This window comes from Notechis scutatus, chromosome 5, assembly GCF_049901735.1.
Source record: "Notechis scutatus isolate UNSWTSFEM ecotype Mainland chromosome 5, rNotScu1.2, whole genome shotgun sequence".
NCBI lineage: Eukaryota > Metazoa > Chordata > Lepidosauria > Squamata > Elapidae > Notechis > Notechis scutatus.
This window is the reverse complement of record NC_142013.1, coordinates 24,342,088-24,361,023: the sequence shown is the minus strand read 5'-3', so window position 1 is coordinate 24,361,023 and position 18,936 is coordinate 24,342,088. Positions and strand designations below refer to the sequence as shown.

Genomic DNA, 18,936 nt, shown 5'->3' with positions numbered 1-18,936 from the left:
TCTCTGCAGAATGGTGAAATTTGCATAGTCTCATATTAGAGAAGAGCCTTGACAGGCAAATGGGTTGATCTGAAGAAGACTAGGTACTGAGACAAAGATAGAGAGACTTTAAGCAGACATTCCGTGAGATTGGCTGAAACCTCATAATGAAAAGTAGGCGCAAATACGTGTTCATTATATAGACAATCAACCTGAACATTAGAAAATATACCCATCCACAGTTTTAATCATTTATGTGTATTCCAAGTTCTAGTCTTAAATTGTTAATCTCAGAAACAAAACCATAGATCATAAGATTGTGGTTATTGGTACTCAAATTGGAGAACTACTAAGCATTTCTAGTACAGAAAAAGGAAGAAAAAGTCTGAGATGTTTATTACAAACCTCTCATCTGTCTCTTTTACAATTCTATTGTCTTCAATGTCTGGAAAACTATCTTGGCCAGCTACAACAGTGTTACTGCTTGATGTAGTTCCTATACATGTAAAACCAAAAGTATTACAGTATTATTAAAAATAATCATTTTGAAACCACATAAATACATAAACATACATCCAATGCAATGCATAACTCAACAATCAGCAAACCCACACTATATTTGTTGTCTTCTCTGAGTCATGTTATAAATTAATATCTGTGTAAATAAAAACATTTATATTGCAGCTTACTTCTTTCCATCTCTCTCACATATGCAACTATTTGCAAATTATGAACTGTTGGAACAGAACATCAGAACAGAGAAATTATCTTTTGATCCCCATCCTTAAGTTACTTCCATATTTTTCCCTATCATAGATTCCGATTGATGATGATATGAGGATTATATCATTTTTAGGCATATGATTAAAAATTTTAGGCTGAACATACATGAATTTATATTTGAACTACAACACTAATTATGCAATCCAGATCAAACATCAGTACTGCATGAACTTTCCAGAATCTTGGAACAGGACCTAAAGGTTTAGCATAATGGCAAAGCACAGTGTGAATAAACTTAGCTAAAAGCATTTGTCTGTCGTTACAATAGAACTAGGGCTAGGTCATGAATGTAAGTATCCTAAAAAAGCCTATATCTGGTCTTAAGTCGATAAAAACTTGCCATTTATTCTAAGAAACAATAAATCCAACAGCAAATAAAAATAAATCTAAAGATACAATCGTTGTTCTGCAGATATTAAATGTTGGGTTCAAACTTATTTAAAGTAGGGCCACTGTGATCAAGAATATTTAACTTAGTCGTGGTTACTTGATTTCAAAGTGTACTCTAATCTACTGTGACTGTGAGGACTATACCTACATATTTATATCTTGATGAAATATTTCAGTCTGAGAAGCACCAAGCAAGATATAAGTGAGACAGTCAATGTAACACATGCAACTCTGTTCTGAAAGGTCTATAATTCCTTCCAGTGTAATATCTCTTCCAATAAAAGTAGAAAGATTTAATTCTTACCAGAAGCAACAACTGAAACTTTGTTGCTGGCAGTAAACCGATAAAATGGTGGATTGTCACAATGCTGAACTATGGGATTCACAGGATCTGTTTGCTGGAGCTCAAATAGAAGTTCTTCCATTGTTTGAATAGTATTGTTCCGACACAAATAGATGGCAACTTTTTTGATCTGAAGAAAAAGTAGTATTTAGCAGCTTTTATCTAGAAAGAACGTAATGTAAAAATGTGCACAGTGGACATATAGATATTTTTGAATTATAATAATAATAATATAAAATGATCTTCCTCATATTACTGGCTGCCAGATGGCAAAATAAGCTGGGAAGTACCTGGATGGGGAAATAACATTTTGCCCAGAAACTAATGAACAGCTATCAAGGATTAGTTCCAGAGTATGAAAGCATACAGAAACTGGTTACAGAAAGATTCTGTAATAGAGAAATAATCACAACTATATTGTAAAACAATGCTGTCGTGCCATTGAACAAGTTCTCATTACATAAGGTAGAAATTGGGAATAATTTATGTGGTCTGCAAAGAGTTATAATTTTATTCTGAAGTTGATCTGCAAGGACTTCAAAGTACATATTGCTTTTAATTAATATATTTTTGGTTAATTTTGGAGTGGTCAGAGAGCACTCAAAAAATGCTCATTAAAATTAAACAAAGGCATAGTTATCTCTAGCTTGACAGGGAGCTATGTGGATATAAATCTAATAAATACATAAATACAATTTGAATTTAATTATTGATGAGTTTATGGGCACATCCATATTGTATTTTTGGCAATAATATAGAAGTGATTTCTCATTAAACTCTTCTAGGTATGTCTTTCCCAGGCTGACCCTACAACTCTGTGTTTCCTAAAGGTCTCCAATCCAAACGCCAACAAGATTCCACCCTACTTAGCTTGAGGTCAGTCAGATATAACTAGGTGCTATCTATAAGTTCAGTACATTGAAGTTTACCATTGAAGTTTTTAAAATGGGTTTTCCAGGTTTTTTGTTGTTGTTTAAACTCCAGTATCATCCAAAATTGGTAATTTGTGATCAAATGTTGACAGTGCAGTTTCTGAGGCGCTTTCCTTGTTAAGCTTTGGGTTCCACATTTCACATGAAAACAAAGATTTTATAAAGTCTACTGAATATTTGGTATATTTTCTCCTATGTAGGGGAAATTTATTTACTTCAATCAAATTCATAAAATTATTCCTAATACATTATTTTGAATAGATATTGTTTTGTTCCATAAGAGTAAAACTTTTCTTTTTTTAAAAAAAATCACTTACATAAGGTAAAAGAATTGTATCACTGCTAACCCCACATAAGCTTATCAGAAACTGCAAAGTTATTCTCAGGTTGTTGCTCCATTTTTCATTATTAGCTAAAGCATTCCAGACATTCTCCATTTCTGGTCCAGGAACTTCATCTCCATACTAAATAGAAATAGGAAAAATGAAAGTGATCAGAATACAGTGGGTGGTTGCTAAAATAAGTGAAATATAAGACAAACCGAAAAGTAATTAATGAGCTAAAGAGACACAGGAAAAAGATCTTTTTTGTGCACAAAATCCATTTGAATAATAAAGGTCAAGCTACATTTAACTCTTGCTGGTATAAAATTGGAGAAAAGTACTGACAAATACGTATTGACTGATATTTAATAATCAGACCTTTCCAATATATCATTATGTAGCACTGTGCAGATAAAAAAGAGGAAGAATTATTCATGCAACTTTCAATCCTGGTCTAATACTATGCCATTACATTTCATATTTTATATATTGCTCAGTATTTCTTTGCTTACCTTGGCTGTCATATACATCAGATTATTAAGCACCAATGATGTGGCTTCTGGTGAGCCCCAACCATTTCCCTTCAAACCACATGAAACAGTTACTTCTCCATCCTTATCCTTTATTTCATCTTCAGGGGTGGTAGGACTTGAACCTGGGAGAAGAAGTCTGCTGTCTACTAGTTCAATGTTATGAAGCCAGGGTAGCAAGTAGGTGAGCATAATCTGGCGCCCATTTGGATGAGTTGTTGGAAATCGTTGACTTACTTCTAAAATTGAAAAAAAACAAAAACACTCCTAGGATCTTAGCTTTAGGGGAAAGACAATGAAGCATTTAGTTCAACAATAAATTCTGTCAAATATATTTCTTCTGATAAAATGTCAAGAAGGTGAGTTCAACATAAAGACAGAAGTAGCACATATTTTATTTCCAGCAACTGACATAGAAACAGAGTCTTTGTGGAACAGTGATTAGATGTTGGATTAGGAGCAGGAAGATCCAGATTATGGATTTTCTCACTGGAAAGCTCACTGGGAGAGTTTGGGCCAGTCTCTTAACTAAATCAAGTTTACTGCTTGTTTACTTTTCCTTATTCAGCCTATTATTAAACTTACATTATATTCCAAAAACAACTTTCACAAAGAAAGAGTAGTATCTAAATGCATTAAGATGAAAACTTGAACTTTTAAATAGTTACACAAAGTTTCAAATATGTATGGTGACTACAATGAGATAAAATAAGGTAATAAAAATCCTTCTAGTTATTCAAGTAGTATAACAAAATTGGAACCATATCTTTAGATCAGGCGTGTATAACAAAACTGGAATCATATCTTTAGATCAGGTGTGTCCAACCTATGGCCCATGGGCTGCATGCAGCCCTTGACAGCTAGTAATACAGCCTCACAAGATCAAAAACCTGTAACATTATGTGATTTATATACATTAACTACATTATAGATTTTATATGTGGCCCAAGACAATTCCTCTCAATGAGGCCCAGACAAGCCGAAAGGTTGGACACCCATGCTTTAGATGCTGATTTAGTTCTACTGCTTTTGGCATAAGTAAACGGACCCCCCCCCCCCCAAAAAAAGATGCAAAATTATGTCCTATAGTTCGAAGAGCTTGTATATATGATGTGTTCGCAGAGCCACAAGAGGTTAATATATCATCTTTCCACTACTAAAGCTAAAGATATAAATAGAAACTTGTACCTGAAAACAACGGAAGTGTCAGCTCAGGGTACATTCTTGCCATTTCGTAGGACAGATGAGCTAATGAGACACTGTAAAGTGGTGGTAAAGGACCATGAGTTCCATAAAGAATGCTGCCAGGTCTTCGCTCAGCTATTTTCTTGGAATAAACAAAAAGTTTTGTTTCCAAAATCTGATGGAAAATTAAAAAGAAACAGAAATGATATAGATGCTAAATGAATGATGGAGTATTATTGTTGTTAGGGTTTGAGGATTAACCCCTAGAAGAGTATTGCAGCAGTAGTCAAACCAGGCAACCAAAGGAGAGCGGAAGGGCCCCAGAGTATACACACACTGAACACAAACACTGTTTGTAGTTTAAATAGTTTTTAATCCAGTTAGAGTTTAAGCATTGTCATTCAGTCCATTAAGTCATTCACAGTATTTCCATCCAGTAAGACTCACTAGTATAGTCCAAGTTAAGAGTCCTTGCAATATCTTTATCAGCCGATAAAGATATCTTCTCCTCCTCCGGTTTCACTCTCCAGAGAAACAAACGCTGGATATTCAGCAAACAGTAGCAAACAATAACAGTTCAGTCACAGGCACTCACAGTCAGTAATCACAGTTAGTCACAGCAAGACACAGTTAGTCGCAGCAGCACTCAGTTACAGTTACAGACAGTAAACTTTCCAGCTTCTAATGCTTCCTTATATTGTAACTTCTAACCGCACCCTTAATCGGCTAATTGCCTGCTGCATTGTGCTTAAAGTGATAAGCACTTAAACCATGATATCTAAGTTTTATATATTTATTCACCCAAACCATATTTGGTATCAATGTTATACCTAACATACTCCCCTTTTGGGTAAAATAAATATATAATACCTTTACAATCTTATCCCATATTTTCACAACTCTCTTGGTGCTTACTGGCACCTTGGGCTTTAGTAAAATTATCAGCTAAATTGTCCTCAGACATACAGTACTCTAGCTGAATCATCTTACTTCTTACAGATTGTCTCACGTTTAGGTATCTTAGATCTGTATGCTTGCTCCTTGTTTTTACTCCAATATTTGTGGCCATTTGAATTGCTGCCTGATTATCTTCATGAATAATTATAGGATAATCTACTGTTATACCTATATCAATTAACATTTGTTTATACATTATTAACTCTGTACATAACAATGATAAACAGGAGAATTCTGCCTCCATAGTAGACAAACTTATATGCTGTTGTCTTATTGACTTCCAGCCTATTAATGTATTACCCAGCATTATGGCTGTTCCTGAAGTCGACTTTCTAGTGTCTCTTTCTGATGCAAAGCTAGCATCTGCATAAGCACTCAAAATTAAATCACCCTTTGGCTCTAAATACAATGAATAATTCATTGTCTTTTTAAGATATCTTAATATCCTCTTAGCTGCATTCCAGTGTCTTTCACATGGTGCAGAATTGAATCTAGCCAACTGATTCACGCAGTACGATATATCTGGTCTAGACCAATTACTAATATAACTCAAACTACCAATTAAAGATTGATAAATCACCTTATCAAACTCAGGGCTTTGTTCATCAGTGTTGCTAAACTCCTGACTCATTGGAGTCTTAGCTGGCTTACAAAGCTCCATCTTGTAATCTTTTAGCAATTTGCTTATCTTATCTTCCTGAGATATCTTAAAACCTTTCCGTGTTTTCTTTATATTCAAACCGAGATACTTCTTTATCTCCCTAATTGCTTGATCTTTATTCTCTTTCCTAATGATGCTATTATTTTATTTGCTTCATCATTAGTTTCAGTTATCAATGCAATATCATCTGTGAATAGTAATAATAATGATACTTTCCCATTTATCTCCCTCTTAAACAGACATGGATTGGCTAAACCAGCTTTAAATCCTATATTGTCTAGTTCCTTTACAATATACTGGTTCCATTCATAGCCTGATTGTTTAAGACCATAGAGGCTTTTCTTTAACAACCAACAATCATTATTATCCTTATTTTCACTTTTAATACCAACAGGTTTTTCATATAAATAATATGTTTTAATGGGGCGTGCAAGTAAGCAGTTTCCACATCTAAATGGTTAACTATATAGTTTTTACTAGCTGCCCACACTAAAGCTGCCCTCAAGGTTGCTGCCTTAAGACTAGGTGCAAACACCTCATCGTAGTCATTAGCATTCTGCCTAAAACCTTGGGCTACTAACCTTGCCTTATGGATTAAATTACCATCCTTATCTGTTTTTACCTTAAATATCCATTTGCAGCCAATGGATTTCTTTCCTACAGGTAATTTGGCATTTTCATACACCTTCATATCTCTTAATGAATTCAGTTCCTTATTCATTGCTGCATACCATTTTCTCTTTTTCCTTATTAGGATACTTTTTAATTTCTTCAACAGAATTAGGAACTTGATTAATCTGGCACACTGTGTTAGCCTGGTACCTATCAGGCGGTCTAGATACACGTGTAGTTCTTCTGGGAATTACAGGGCTTACAGGAGGACTTTGTTGAACTACTACCTGTTCATCTTCCTCATCCTGTTCAGCTATTGAATCTGTTTCTTCCTTTATGGGCACTATTTCATCCTGTATTTGTCTCTTTACTTTATTTTTAAAGTTACAGGGATAACTAATGGGATTTCTATAGGATTCAATAATTACATCTTTATTGGCATCCTGTTCTAATTTCTCCCATCCTTCATGTTCTAGAAATTGGGCACTAGCACTACATAACACTTTAGATGTGCCTTTCTCCCAAAATCTATATGCCCTATGGTTTGCCTGATAACCAACGAAGAAAAATCTTTTAGCTCTATGTTGCCCTTTTTCCTGAGTTGTGCAGGAATATGCACCCATGCTGGTGCACCAAATGTGTGCAGGTAACTTAGATCAGGTTTCCTGCCATGCCATCTGGTGAATGGAATTTCACCTGTTGTTGTATTAACAACATTGTTCAATATGTTATTAGCACACATTGTAGCCTCCCCCACAAAGAATCAGGTAACCCAGAATCATTTAACATTGTTCTAACCATTGCCTGTAGTGTTTGGCCTCTTCTTTCAATAAAAGCGTTATGTTCTGGCCTGTATGGAGCAGACTTCTTATGCTCTATTCCAGCTACCTTAAGTCTGTTCTGGAATTTGTTATTAATAAATTCGTACCATTATCTGTCACCAGGGTTATCAGTTGTCGTTTAGACTTTCTTTCAGCAAATCTAAGCCAATTGAAAAAATGTTGATATGTTTCAGTTTTGCTTTTCATTAAATAGCAAAACCCATATCTAGAATAATGGTCCATAATGCTCAGTATATATCTAGCACCCCCATACTGGGTTTCTTTGGACCTATTATGTCTGCAAATACTACTTCTAAAGGTTCTTTTGTTTTGAAACCATTTAGCCTATTTGCAGGCAATACTTTGCTATTATCTTCACAGCAAACATTACAACGCAAATATTTATCACAAGATTTTAACCTTATTCCTTCAGATAACTCAACTGTACGTTTTAGCATTTTAAAATTTACATGCCCCAAACGCCTATGCAATAAATGGATACATTCATCATGAGGCTTTATATTATTAAATACAGTTTGAGCCTCCCCTTTCTTACTATTATCTAAGACATATAATGTTCCATTTAAAGCTGCAGTTACCCTTTTGTTATCTTTTCAATTATGCAATTATTATCCTTAAAAGTAATTACATAACCTAATTTATCTAATACCCTTACTGAAAGCAAATTAAACTTTAGTTGCGGTACATACAACATTTTTATATCCTGGTTTATGTACGGACAACGTGCAAAACCTTGACCTTTAGCTTTCAGTTTCCAGCCGTTAGCAAGAGATATATGTTGAGAGCTTGTAGACATTTTTATAAATTTTGTCTTATCTCTTGTGATGCAGTGGGATGCGCCACTGTCAACCACCCATAAATTATTCTTCACATCAGAGTTGCTAAACGTGGCTAGTTCAAATGCTTTCTTTGGCTTTTTACATTCTGGCTTTTTCTCTTTTTGCAGAATCTTGCCAAATGTCCTCTGCCTCCACAATTAAAACACTTTTTAATTGTGTATGCTGTTGAAGATAAATTCTCTTCTTCCAGGTGCTTTACTTTGCTTTGCTGGTTTCTTTCAGGCTTTGAAGATAATTTCTCTTCTTTCTTATCTTCTCTCAGCTCGTCACGCTCACGCCTTCTTCTGGCTTCTTCTAGTAGCCTGCCTGTTATGTCGGTTAATGAGAGGCTTTCTTTTGGCAATACCTCTAACGAAGTCACATAGTCATCATAGCTTTGATCTAATGAAGATAATATTATGTAGACTTGTTGCAGTTCATTAAATATAAGCTCTTTTTCTTGCAAATCTTGAAAAATGCTCTTCATACAGTTTAAATGAACTAACATATCTCCATTTCTCTGAAGATGCGTTGAAAAAGCTTCCGTGTAAGATTTATATGTGCTCCTACACTGTCCCGAACATAAATCTTCCTGAGGTTCTCCCAGCAGTTTGCAGCATTTTCTTCTCCACGAATATGGACAAGCTGCTGATCACAGAGAGTCAGTCCTATGATGCATAAAGCCTGCTCATTCTTCAGTTTAAAGTCTTGTAACTTTTCGTTATCATCATCATTAGCAGGATCCCAGCTACTCACATCTGGTGGGTTTGCTATAATGTCCCACAAACCTTCTCTGCGTAGAAGTAAACTACATTTCATTGACCATGAAACATAGTTTGTTCCATCCAGCCTGGATATCATGGACAGTTGTGACAAATTTACTTGTGCCATTACTCTTCAGATATTTTGACTATTTTAAACTAATTAAAACAGTTTGTTTTTACAGTAATGTGCAACTCACACCAACTCTCTCTGCTATATCCTGGTTAGTTAGACTATGCTGCTGGGCCCATAACCAATGTTAGGGTTTGAGGATTAACCCCTAGAAGAGTATTGCAGCAGTAGTCAAACCAGGCAACCAAAGGAGAGCGGAAGGGCCCCAGAGTATACACACACTGAACACAAACACTGTTTGTAGTTTAAATAGTTTTTAATCCAGTTAGAGTTTAAGCATTGTCATTCAGTCCATTAAGTCATTCACAGTATTTCCATCCAGTAAGACTCACTAGTATAGTCCAAGTTAAGAGTCCTTGCAATATCTTTATCAGCCGATAAAGATATCTTCTCCTCCTCCGGTTTCACTCTCCAGAGAAACAAACGCTGGATATTCAGCAAACAGTAGCAAACAATAACAGTTCAGTCACAGGCACTCACAGTCAGTAATCACAGTTAGTCACAGCAAGACACAGTTAGTCGCAGCAGCACTCAGTTACAGTTACAGACAGTAAACTTTCCAGCTTCTAATGCTTCCTTATATTGTAACTTCTAACCGCACCCTTAATCGGCTAATTGCCTGCTGCATTGTGCTTAAAGTGATAAGCACTTAAACCATGATATCTAAGTTTTATATATTTATTCACCCAAACCATATTTGGTATCAATGTTATACCTAACAATTGTAAATAAATTTTAATTGATGACTCAGATTAGCAGTTTCTGCCTATGCTTTTGTATCTTCTATCAGAGGTAAAAGTATTCATAAGTATTAGGATTACCACTGATTTGGTCCTCCTTCCCTTCTTCTCCCATAAGGAAAATAAAAGAATAGTAAACTCAGTCACAATAAAGATATCAAAGTAAAAAAAAAAAAAAGCAGGAAAATGGCAGGTGAAAAAATCCTTGTTCCCTCTATTGTAATTTTGTTTTTTTCTGAGAAATTGAAAAAAGTAGAAAGTTTTTCCTAATCATTTTCTTTCTAAAGGATATATTGTTGTTTCATAGTATTATTTTGTTTACTGTTATTCTTTTGATGTAAGCCTCTTCGAATAATTTTAGAGCTGACAATCTCTAAATATCGTAATTAGTAAATAAATCTCATAAATATTAAGATACCAAGCTTTTATTTCCCCAAATTATCTTTTAAAATGTTTAAAGGAGAGATTTTAAAGAGATTACCGTATTTATCGGCGTATAACACGCACTTTTTCCCCCTGAAAATAGGGGGCAAATGATGTATGCGTGTTATACGCCGATATAATGTTAAGAAGCCAGCGGAGGCCGGGCGGTGCGAGCGGAGGGCAAGCGGAGGCCGGGCGGTGCGGCGGAGGCCGGGCGGTGCGAGCAGAGGGCAAGCGGAGGCCGGGCGGTGCGAGCGGAGGGCAAGCGGAGGCCGGGCGGTGCGAGCGGAGGCCGGGCGGTGCGAGCAGAGGGCAAGCGGAGGCCGGGCGGTGCGAGCGGAGGGCAAGCGGAGGCCGGGCGGTGCGAGCGGAGGCCGGGCAGTGCGAGCGGAGGGCAAGCGGAGGCCGGGCGGTGCGGCGGAGGCCGGGCAGTGCGAGCGGAGGGCAAGCGGAGGCCGGGCGGTGCGAGCGGAGGCCGGGCGGTGCGAGCGGAGGGCAAGCGGAGGCCGGGCGGTGCTTCAAAGTTTTTATTTAGAAATTTAAATTTTTTCCTGAAATTTCCCTCTTAAAATGAAGATGCGTGTTATACGCCTGTGCGTGTTATACGCCGATAAATACGGTAATATACAGAAACAAGCTATATGGCACAACTCTCAAATTACAGGATAAAAAATAAGTTCTTGTTTCAAGGAACACTGACATCTGTTTTCAAGAAAAGTGTCAGTCCAAGCCTCATCCGCACATATCTCTAATTGTGCCATCAATGTGCCTTAACGCAACTTCCTCATGGCATAATCTTGAACATACTTCAAGCTCAGAGCTGTCCTGCTGAACGTAAAGTAAACTGTATTGATTACTCTTCCTTATAGTTTATAAGATTTTTTTAAAAAAATATTTCATACATGCCTGCATGAGTTGCATGGAAATTTCATAAATCTCTCTGCTGGTATCAGACGCTTTAAACAAGACTAGATTTAAAAGAGTCACAATATCAAAAGGGTAGTTCCTGAAATAGCAAACAAAAGTGATTGTTTGACATTTTAAAGTTTAAATGAAGATTCTCAATTGTTTTCCACAAAACAATACACTCAAGGCAGAAAACTCAGTTTGCTAACAGTTATAGAAAACAATGAACTATATTCAAGCATAATGACAATGAATTCTCTTTCTTTTTCCAACAGACAACTGTATAGCAACAGCACTTAAGATTTATATACCACTTCTGAGGGGTTTACAAGGTCAATATATTTCCCCCAACAATCCGGATCCTCATTTTACTGCCCTTGGAAGGATAGAAGACTGAATCAACCTTGAGCTGTCAGGATCAAACTCCAAGCTCTTCTGGGCAGAGTTAGCCTGTAATACTGCATTCTAACCACTATGCCACCACAATATAAAACAAATAATTCCCAGTTATAAGGAAATAACATATTTACCACTATGTGTAAATGTGTGTGTGTGTGTGTGTGTGTGTGTGTGTGTGTGTGCGTGCATGAATGCACACATAAGAGGTTTCCAAATATTCTTGGTTCATCTGCTCTTTGCTTGTAGTGATTTTTTTCCTGATACCCTAGGGTAGTACTTTGTGCTGTCCAACAGATATTACTGTTTTTCACAAAAAATTAAAATATTTAACAACCCCTCTGTAACTTTACTGGAGCATCCTGGGCACCATGGCATAGAATTTGGGAACCTTGGCATATACTGCATCTAAATTACTAATACTACTACTTATAATGCCATATCTTCTGTGCTTGAGTCAGGATCTTAAGAATATACATAACAGTTTATTTTCCTCCAACATTAAAGCAAAGCAATCAAGTCATTCATTATAATAAATAAGTGACAGACTAGGTACCCAACAACTGGTGTTCCCTTTCTATAAGCAAGCTGATACAGAACAAACAGAAATCCAAAGAATGCTAAAAACCCTGCAGACAGAGCTGAAGATAAATATGGGAAAATGCCTTGCTTTCAAAACTGCATTGCTATAATAATTAGTTTAAGTTTCTTCTTGCGATTAGTGATATTTTGGGGGGTTTATTTTTAAAGACTATATAACAAGAAAAATAATCCATTGGAAACATTTAACATTTCCACTTAGTAACTTTAAGGAGTCAGATTGTGGAACCAAATAAATAACAAATCCAGATCTCTTGGAAATTATTTTATTTGTTAAAATGATATGTCTATTCTTGAGTGTCACTATACTACTTGCCAAGTTGGTCTGTGCAAACAGCAGTGCACTTGCAAAGTATTCATCCATCCACCCATCCACCCATCCATCCATCTATCTTATTTATTTATCAATTTTATTGGCCACCCATTTTGCTGCTGAGTAACCCCAGGTTAGATTTCTTGATTTGTACAGAGTGCAAATGTGAGTGTGCTTTGAGTGAAACTCAAAAGAGAATCACATGATTCCGGGATACTACAGCATCATAAATACATGCTAAATGTTAAGTATCCAAATTTTGATCACATGATCATGGGATGCTGCAGCGGTTACGTCAAAAACAGTCTAAGACACTTTTTTTCAGTGCCATTGTAACTTCGAATGGTCACTAAATGAATGGTTATAAGCCAAGAACTACCTGTATGTGGTAATACAAGAGATAAAGTCAATAATAAATGGTGCTGAATGAATTTGAGTTGAATATAAAAGTGTGTGACCAGTATGAAAGAAATATACTGAGCAGTGGTGGGATTCAATTTTTTTTTACTACTGGTTCTGTGGGCCTGGCTTGGTGGGTGTGGCAGGGGAAGGATATTGTAAAATCTCCAGTCAGAGGTGGTATTTGCCAGTACTCCAAACTACTCAAAATTTCCACTACCAGTTCTCCAGAACTGGTTAGAACCAGCTGAATACCACCTCTGATATTGAGGTATGTCACAGTGATTGAATAAGAATTAACATGGAAAATGGACATTTGAAGAAAGAGTGAAGGAATCAAGAAGAAAGGGAAGACTGAAGAAGTCATAGTTGAATGGATGTGATGATTCCTTGAAGAGAGAGGGGGGAAGTTTAAGAGGAAAAAAAAGGTGATATATGGATATGAGGGAAACAAGGACAAGAAAATACAGGATAGAAAGATATATTGTGATTGGTAGTGCTAATTAGTATTAGCTATGTTTTCTTTTTATTATCTCTTGACTTTTATTTCTTTGTTTCTGTATATTGCTTAGGCTAAAAGGGACTGTTTTAATGGGCATGCATGTATGCAGTTTAATGGGCATGCATGTATAATTTTAACATATAAGTCTATCCTTTTCAAAAGTTCTAGGGTAATTTATTTTTAATTTTTACATTCACTTGCAAGGACCACTTTTTCTGCTTTGCTTATTGTTGATACCTGTTTCCACACACAGTTGCAATGGCTTTGAAGCATCCTGAAGCAAGTTGATAGGATCCAGTATAACATCGGTCTATAGCCCAGTTAAAGAGATTGATTTGGTCAGGATTCAACTCCAGTAACAAGACAACAACTTCACAGCCAAGTTGATGAACCTGAAAATGCAGAGAATGGGTAATGGGGTTTAAAACAACAATAATATGTTTTATATCTCAACAACTGACAAAAGCTCATTGAGATCAATATTCTGTTTTGTGTGCTTGCCAAACAAGGGTGCTGATAAACATGACATTAAGAGGCAAGATTAGGTGACTCAGAAGCAACACACGAAGTCTCCTTGACCATTTTGTGGCACCTGCATTATTTGTTATCAAAATTTGAACGCTCACAATGCTAAGCATGTTCTTGTTTAATATCGTTTTGTTAAAATACTATCATTTTAAAAAATTTATTTATTAAATAAAAAAAAAAAAAAAAAAAAAAAAAAAAAAAAAAAAAAAAAAAAAAAAAAAAAAAAAAAAATTAAATAAAATAAAAAAAAAATTAAAATAATTAATTATTTTATAAAAAAAAAAAAATTTAATAAAAAAAAAAATATTATAAAAAAAAAAATTTAAAAAAAATAATAAAAAAAAAAAAAAAAAATTAAATTATTTAAAAAAAAAAAAAAAAAAAAAAAATACCGGTATTTCTTCTGGAGTCTGTTTCTTGACCTGGCCTATCTCAATGGGCTAACTGTGACGGAATATAGTCTGAATTCCCAGGAAAGAGTACTTTCCAGAGGAGTAAATGACAACTGAGTTTAGATTGTCTGAAAGAAAGAGGCTAAAGACAACACCTCCTTCATAGTTCCTGCAGTATATGCTTTATGAGGGTTTAGTTTGCTTTAGTTTGGCAAGATTCTGTCCATAGCTGAGGAACAATAAAGAAATCTGCTTGGAAGAATCACAATGTGTCTTTCTTGGTTTTTGGAGCCTTACACAAGCAACAACAGCAACAACAACGTTACCTATAGTTACTGCTGTATAAGGTTCCTTACCCTCCTGGTATTCTTATATACATAAATTTAATTTGGGACATTTTAAAGCAATTTTGTATAATAGCCTTTGCAAGAAAGGGATCCTTATTAATTTCAATATCCAAAATGGTAATGGATTGCCTCTTTGCTTCCCATGAATTTTCTAATCTTTTTTTTTTTTTAATTCACTGAACTATTTTGTGAAGATTAAGGCAAAAATATTTTTTCAGGTCAGAAATTATTGGCAGTCCCTGTGGTTCACAGTACACATTATATTAAGAAGTGGCAATTTTCTATAAACATTTTGTTCATGCTCTAAAATATTTTATAAATCTATTGTGATTAGAAACCCCCCCCCCCCCATGCATCCATCCATTTACCTGCCCACCTATCTACTCACTTAGTCCCTATTACTTATTTGGAAAGAACATTTGGTTTTAGTCCCACCGTAGCCATGAAAGCAAGCTGGGACAGTCACTCTCAGCCAACTCACTCCAGTGTTGTTGTGGGGGAAAAAGGATAAAAAGATATGTTGGATATGTTCACTGCCTTCAGTTATTTGTAAAAATTATAAAGGCGGAAATAAATAAATGAATAAAATAACTTTTTTATGTCCCAAAGTTGCTTTCTTCAAGAGGCAACTGGATTTTCTGGTTTTTCTTTGACGACATTTCGCTTCTCATCCAAGAAGCTTCTTCAGCTCTGACTGGATGGTAGGATTGGAAGCATCCCTCAGAGGGAGGGATATGACATCATGTATCTCCAGTCTACAATACAGACCTTTCAACAGTTCCAAGAAAGCTCCACACCCATTTTCACCACTCAGGTGACCCTGATGAGACAGATAAATCTCCAGATGGCCTTAACAACTTGCTAAAAAAATGCAAATGACCAGCTGTCTGCAAGGAATATAAATCCTTTCATTCCCCACCATCCAATCAGAGCTGAAGAAGCTTCTTGGATGAGAAGTGAAATATCTTCAAAGAAAAACCAGAAAGTCCAGTTACCTCTTGAAAAAAACAACATTGGGACAACTATGACCTGGATAACTGAGAATCTCCATAGATATCTCTTTTTTTTTGGTCTCTTTCATTTGGTACTAATTCCTAATGAACTGTTATTTGCTTTTTATATACAGTTTTAGCATGTCCTTTTTTATACATATTTTCTAATCTTACATTACTCTGTTTTTTGAACTGGAGAAATATGGCACTATACAAAATATTTTAAATGTAGTAACACTATTTCCTAAGATAATTTCCCTTGATGCAAATCTTTCTATTCAGATGTTCTTAAAAATAAAAATAATTGTAAATCAAGGCTCCCATGTGACCTGACCTGATTTTAAAGTGATTGTTAAGCTAATCATGTGGTGGTAAATCTAAACCCATTTTTCAGAATAAGAGGTTTTTTGCCGAAAACTAGCAAAAAACAAAAAACCTGGCAAAAAACATCATTCATCTTAGTCATGTGACTGTGAGATTAATTTATTAAATTTGTTTGCCACCCAAGGGCTGTAAACCACACTTTCTGAGGCCATCATAACTTTCATCAATCATTAAATGAACAGTCATAAGTGAATGACAACCTATATTTCTTAAGACTACTGCCACTTTTAACCGTCCTCTGAATACCAACCCATGCAATTGATATGATTCACAAGAAGCTTTTCAGTAAGATAGTCCTTATCCATTTGCCTCTCAGAGTGCCTACAACCGGGGTAGGTAGGGTGGAAAGACTTCAAACAAAAATGCACACAAATTGATATCATGCTGATCTTGTTGATCTGTAAACCACTAAAATGCTTGGAGTTTTTCAAAACAGTAATTCAGATTAATAACTCACACCAAGTTATGTATCTTGAAAAGGAAACAGATGATTTCATTATTGCAGTAATGGAATGATGACAGATGATTTTGAACTGCTATAAGAAAGGTACACAACATGAGTTCAGGACGTCTGCTTCTCTCAAATTAGTTTAGTTCTTGACTTATCATACCTTGTCCCTTAACATAGTTCACAGAATATGGCCCTCTGATAAAACACAAATTACACCATTTGCACCACAGTACAAATACTAAACAAATTCCACTTGAATCACAACGAATTTCATGCGTAGAATAGACCATGTGCAATACAAATAAAATTTAATACATTTAAAAGTGAGGATCATTGCTGAGTTACTTACCCTTAAATCTTGGCAAGCTAGAATATTATCAAGCCATTTATAAAGATAGCCATCAGGGGAAAGGCCCACATTGTCAAACACAGGGCCACAGCACAGCACTGCTGACATGGCCTATTTAAAAAAAAAGAGGATATGGTCCTGTTTACTGAAAGGTTATCAGTTTCAAATTCTAAATGAAAGGCAACAAATCAAACATGTAGTAATGAAGATTAAACAGGTAGACTTAGAAAACATATTTCCAAATGCTACAATGGCCCAATCATTGCTTTCCTGCGAATGTATAGTGATGCCATTCCTTTACTGACACAAGCTTCCTGAGATACCAAGTACTTCCTGGGCAAAGCATGTAGATATTATGTGTTCCCCAAATTGTATTTTCTAAACCAGTTAGTATGCTTGCATGCTGCCAAAACTACCAGTAAGGAAAGATGACTGTATAGTGGACGATTGGATTACATTGAGTTAAATGTCTTGTGGCAGGAAGTTAATGTAATTCTTGAATGATTAGGTAGTTCTGGGTTTAATTTAATACTCCCGGTAACACTTTTTCATATTCTCTGCTCTTATTATCACTCTTCCTCCTGAGCCAATTAAGTATGAATTAATACGGTCAATTTTGTATTTCCAAGTTAACGTTAATTGAAATATTTAAAATATTTTCTAATCATTTTTCAAATGATGCATACAAGATTAAAAATAAGACCACAAAAATGCACCAAATAATCTGTTATTTTGGGGAAATTCTTTAAAATTTAACTTGTCTTACCACTGTTCATTTCTAAATTTAAAATAATTTAATCTGATAAAGATTTATATGCAATGGAATGAAACACGATGCACCTTTAAAGCACAATACTGGTATCTTGTAATCTGATGATTTCTATCACTATATCGATCCAGAGGTGTAAACATGATACTGAAAGGTCCAGCCCATTGACTAAACAGGATGAAGAGGTGGTGCCTCAAGCTTTGCTGAGGAAAAAGAAATCTCCTATGATGAACTGAGTGAATAAAAAAACAAAACAATATTATCTGTATTGATTAATTAATCAAAATTCAAACATAAATCTGATGCAAAACTGTATAGCTAAGGAAATTCCTAAAACACATTAATAATATTTGTCAAGTGTACATTTATTGGAAAGGAAAGAGCCTTGATTTTAAGATTATCTCATGTAAAAAAGTAATTTAGTTTTAGGTAACTAAATATACACAATACAAAGAATGTGGAGTCGTGAGAGAAACAAAGATGGATTTCTCAGACTCTCAATAAAGAAAATTACATGACTATCCCTTTTGGACCAGCTTGACACTAACATCAATAAAATAAACAATTAAACAATTAAATTTGTTTTATGCATGGGGCAGTCACACAAATTCATTTATCATTTCAAGAGACCACAGTCTGGCAAAATTTGAGATAATTCAGATAATGCCTCTGAAGAGTTTTGAATCTCTAGAGTTTTAAAATTCTAAATATCATGAATGTCTGTATTTATATCACAAATACTCTTCAATTTTCAGATGCACACAAGAGTATGGATGGGACCAATGCACACTATACATTATGCAGGTAGATCCTTCATCCCAAACTGAAATGCTACATGGAGATGCCAAACAGAGTGAAAAGATATACTCTTATATGTTTACTAAGTTATCCAAATCCCTTAATGTTCGGTTTTACAATAGAGCTATGGAAATTCTAAATACTATGCTAAATTAAAAAAGCCAAATGCTCTTTTAATCTCTCTTGCTTGTTCCCATCCTTTCCCATTTTATATGTACATATATATATAATTTTGTAATGAATGAAAACAGAAAATCCTTTGTTAGTACTAAGAAAATTCCATTCATTGAGCATTTGGCACAGATGCATTTAATGCTTTTAAAACAGAAGACTGATCTAATGGAAATTTTCAGAGAAAACAGAAGTTTTCAGATGCCCCGATTAACCTACAGACCTGC

General features: G+C 35.3%; 1 protein-coding gene across 4 annotated transcripts in view; it reads right to left on the bottom strand.

Annotated features, from left to right (window-relative positions):
* Nucleotides 1–18,936, bottom strand: part of LOC113416901 (protein furry homolog) — a 102,484-nt gene that overhangs the window by 51,538 nt on the left and 32,010 nt on the right. For all 4 annotated transcript variants that reach the window (XM_087966345.1, XM_087966346.1, XM_087966347.1 and 1 more), the window contains exons 24-32: nucleotides 17,812–17,972; nucleotides 16,972–17,082; nucleotides 13,766–13,920; nucleotides 11,319–11,418; nucleotides 4,469–4,640; nucleotides 3,263–3,519; nucleotides 2,745–2,891; nucleotides 1,457–1,625; nucleotides 385–475 (exon numbers count right to left, since the gene is read on the bottom strand). In XM_087966345.1, the coding sequence (XP_087822471.1) occupies nucleotides 385–475; nucleotides 1,457–1,625; nucleotides 2,745–2,891; nucleotides 3,263–3,519; nucleotides 4,469–4,640; nucleotides 11,319–11,418; nucleotides 13,766–13,920; nucleotides 16,972–17,082; nucleotides 17,812–17,972 (1,363 nt within the window). The remainder of the gene's footprint in view (nucleotides 1–384; nucleotides 476–1,456; nucleotides 1,626–2,744; nucleotides 2,892–3,262; nucleotides 3,520–4,468; nucleotides 4,641–11,318; nucleotides 11,419–13,765; nucleotides 13,921–16,971; nucleotides 17,083–17,811; nucleotides 17,973–18,936) is intronic.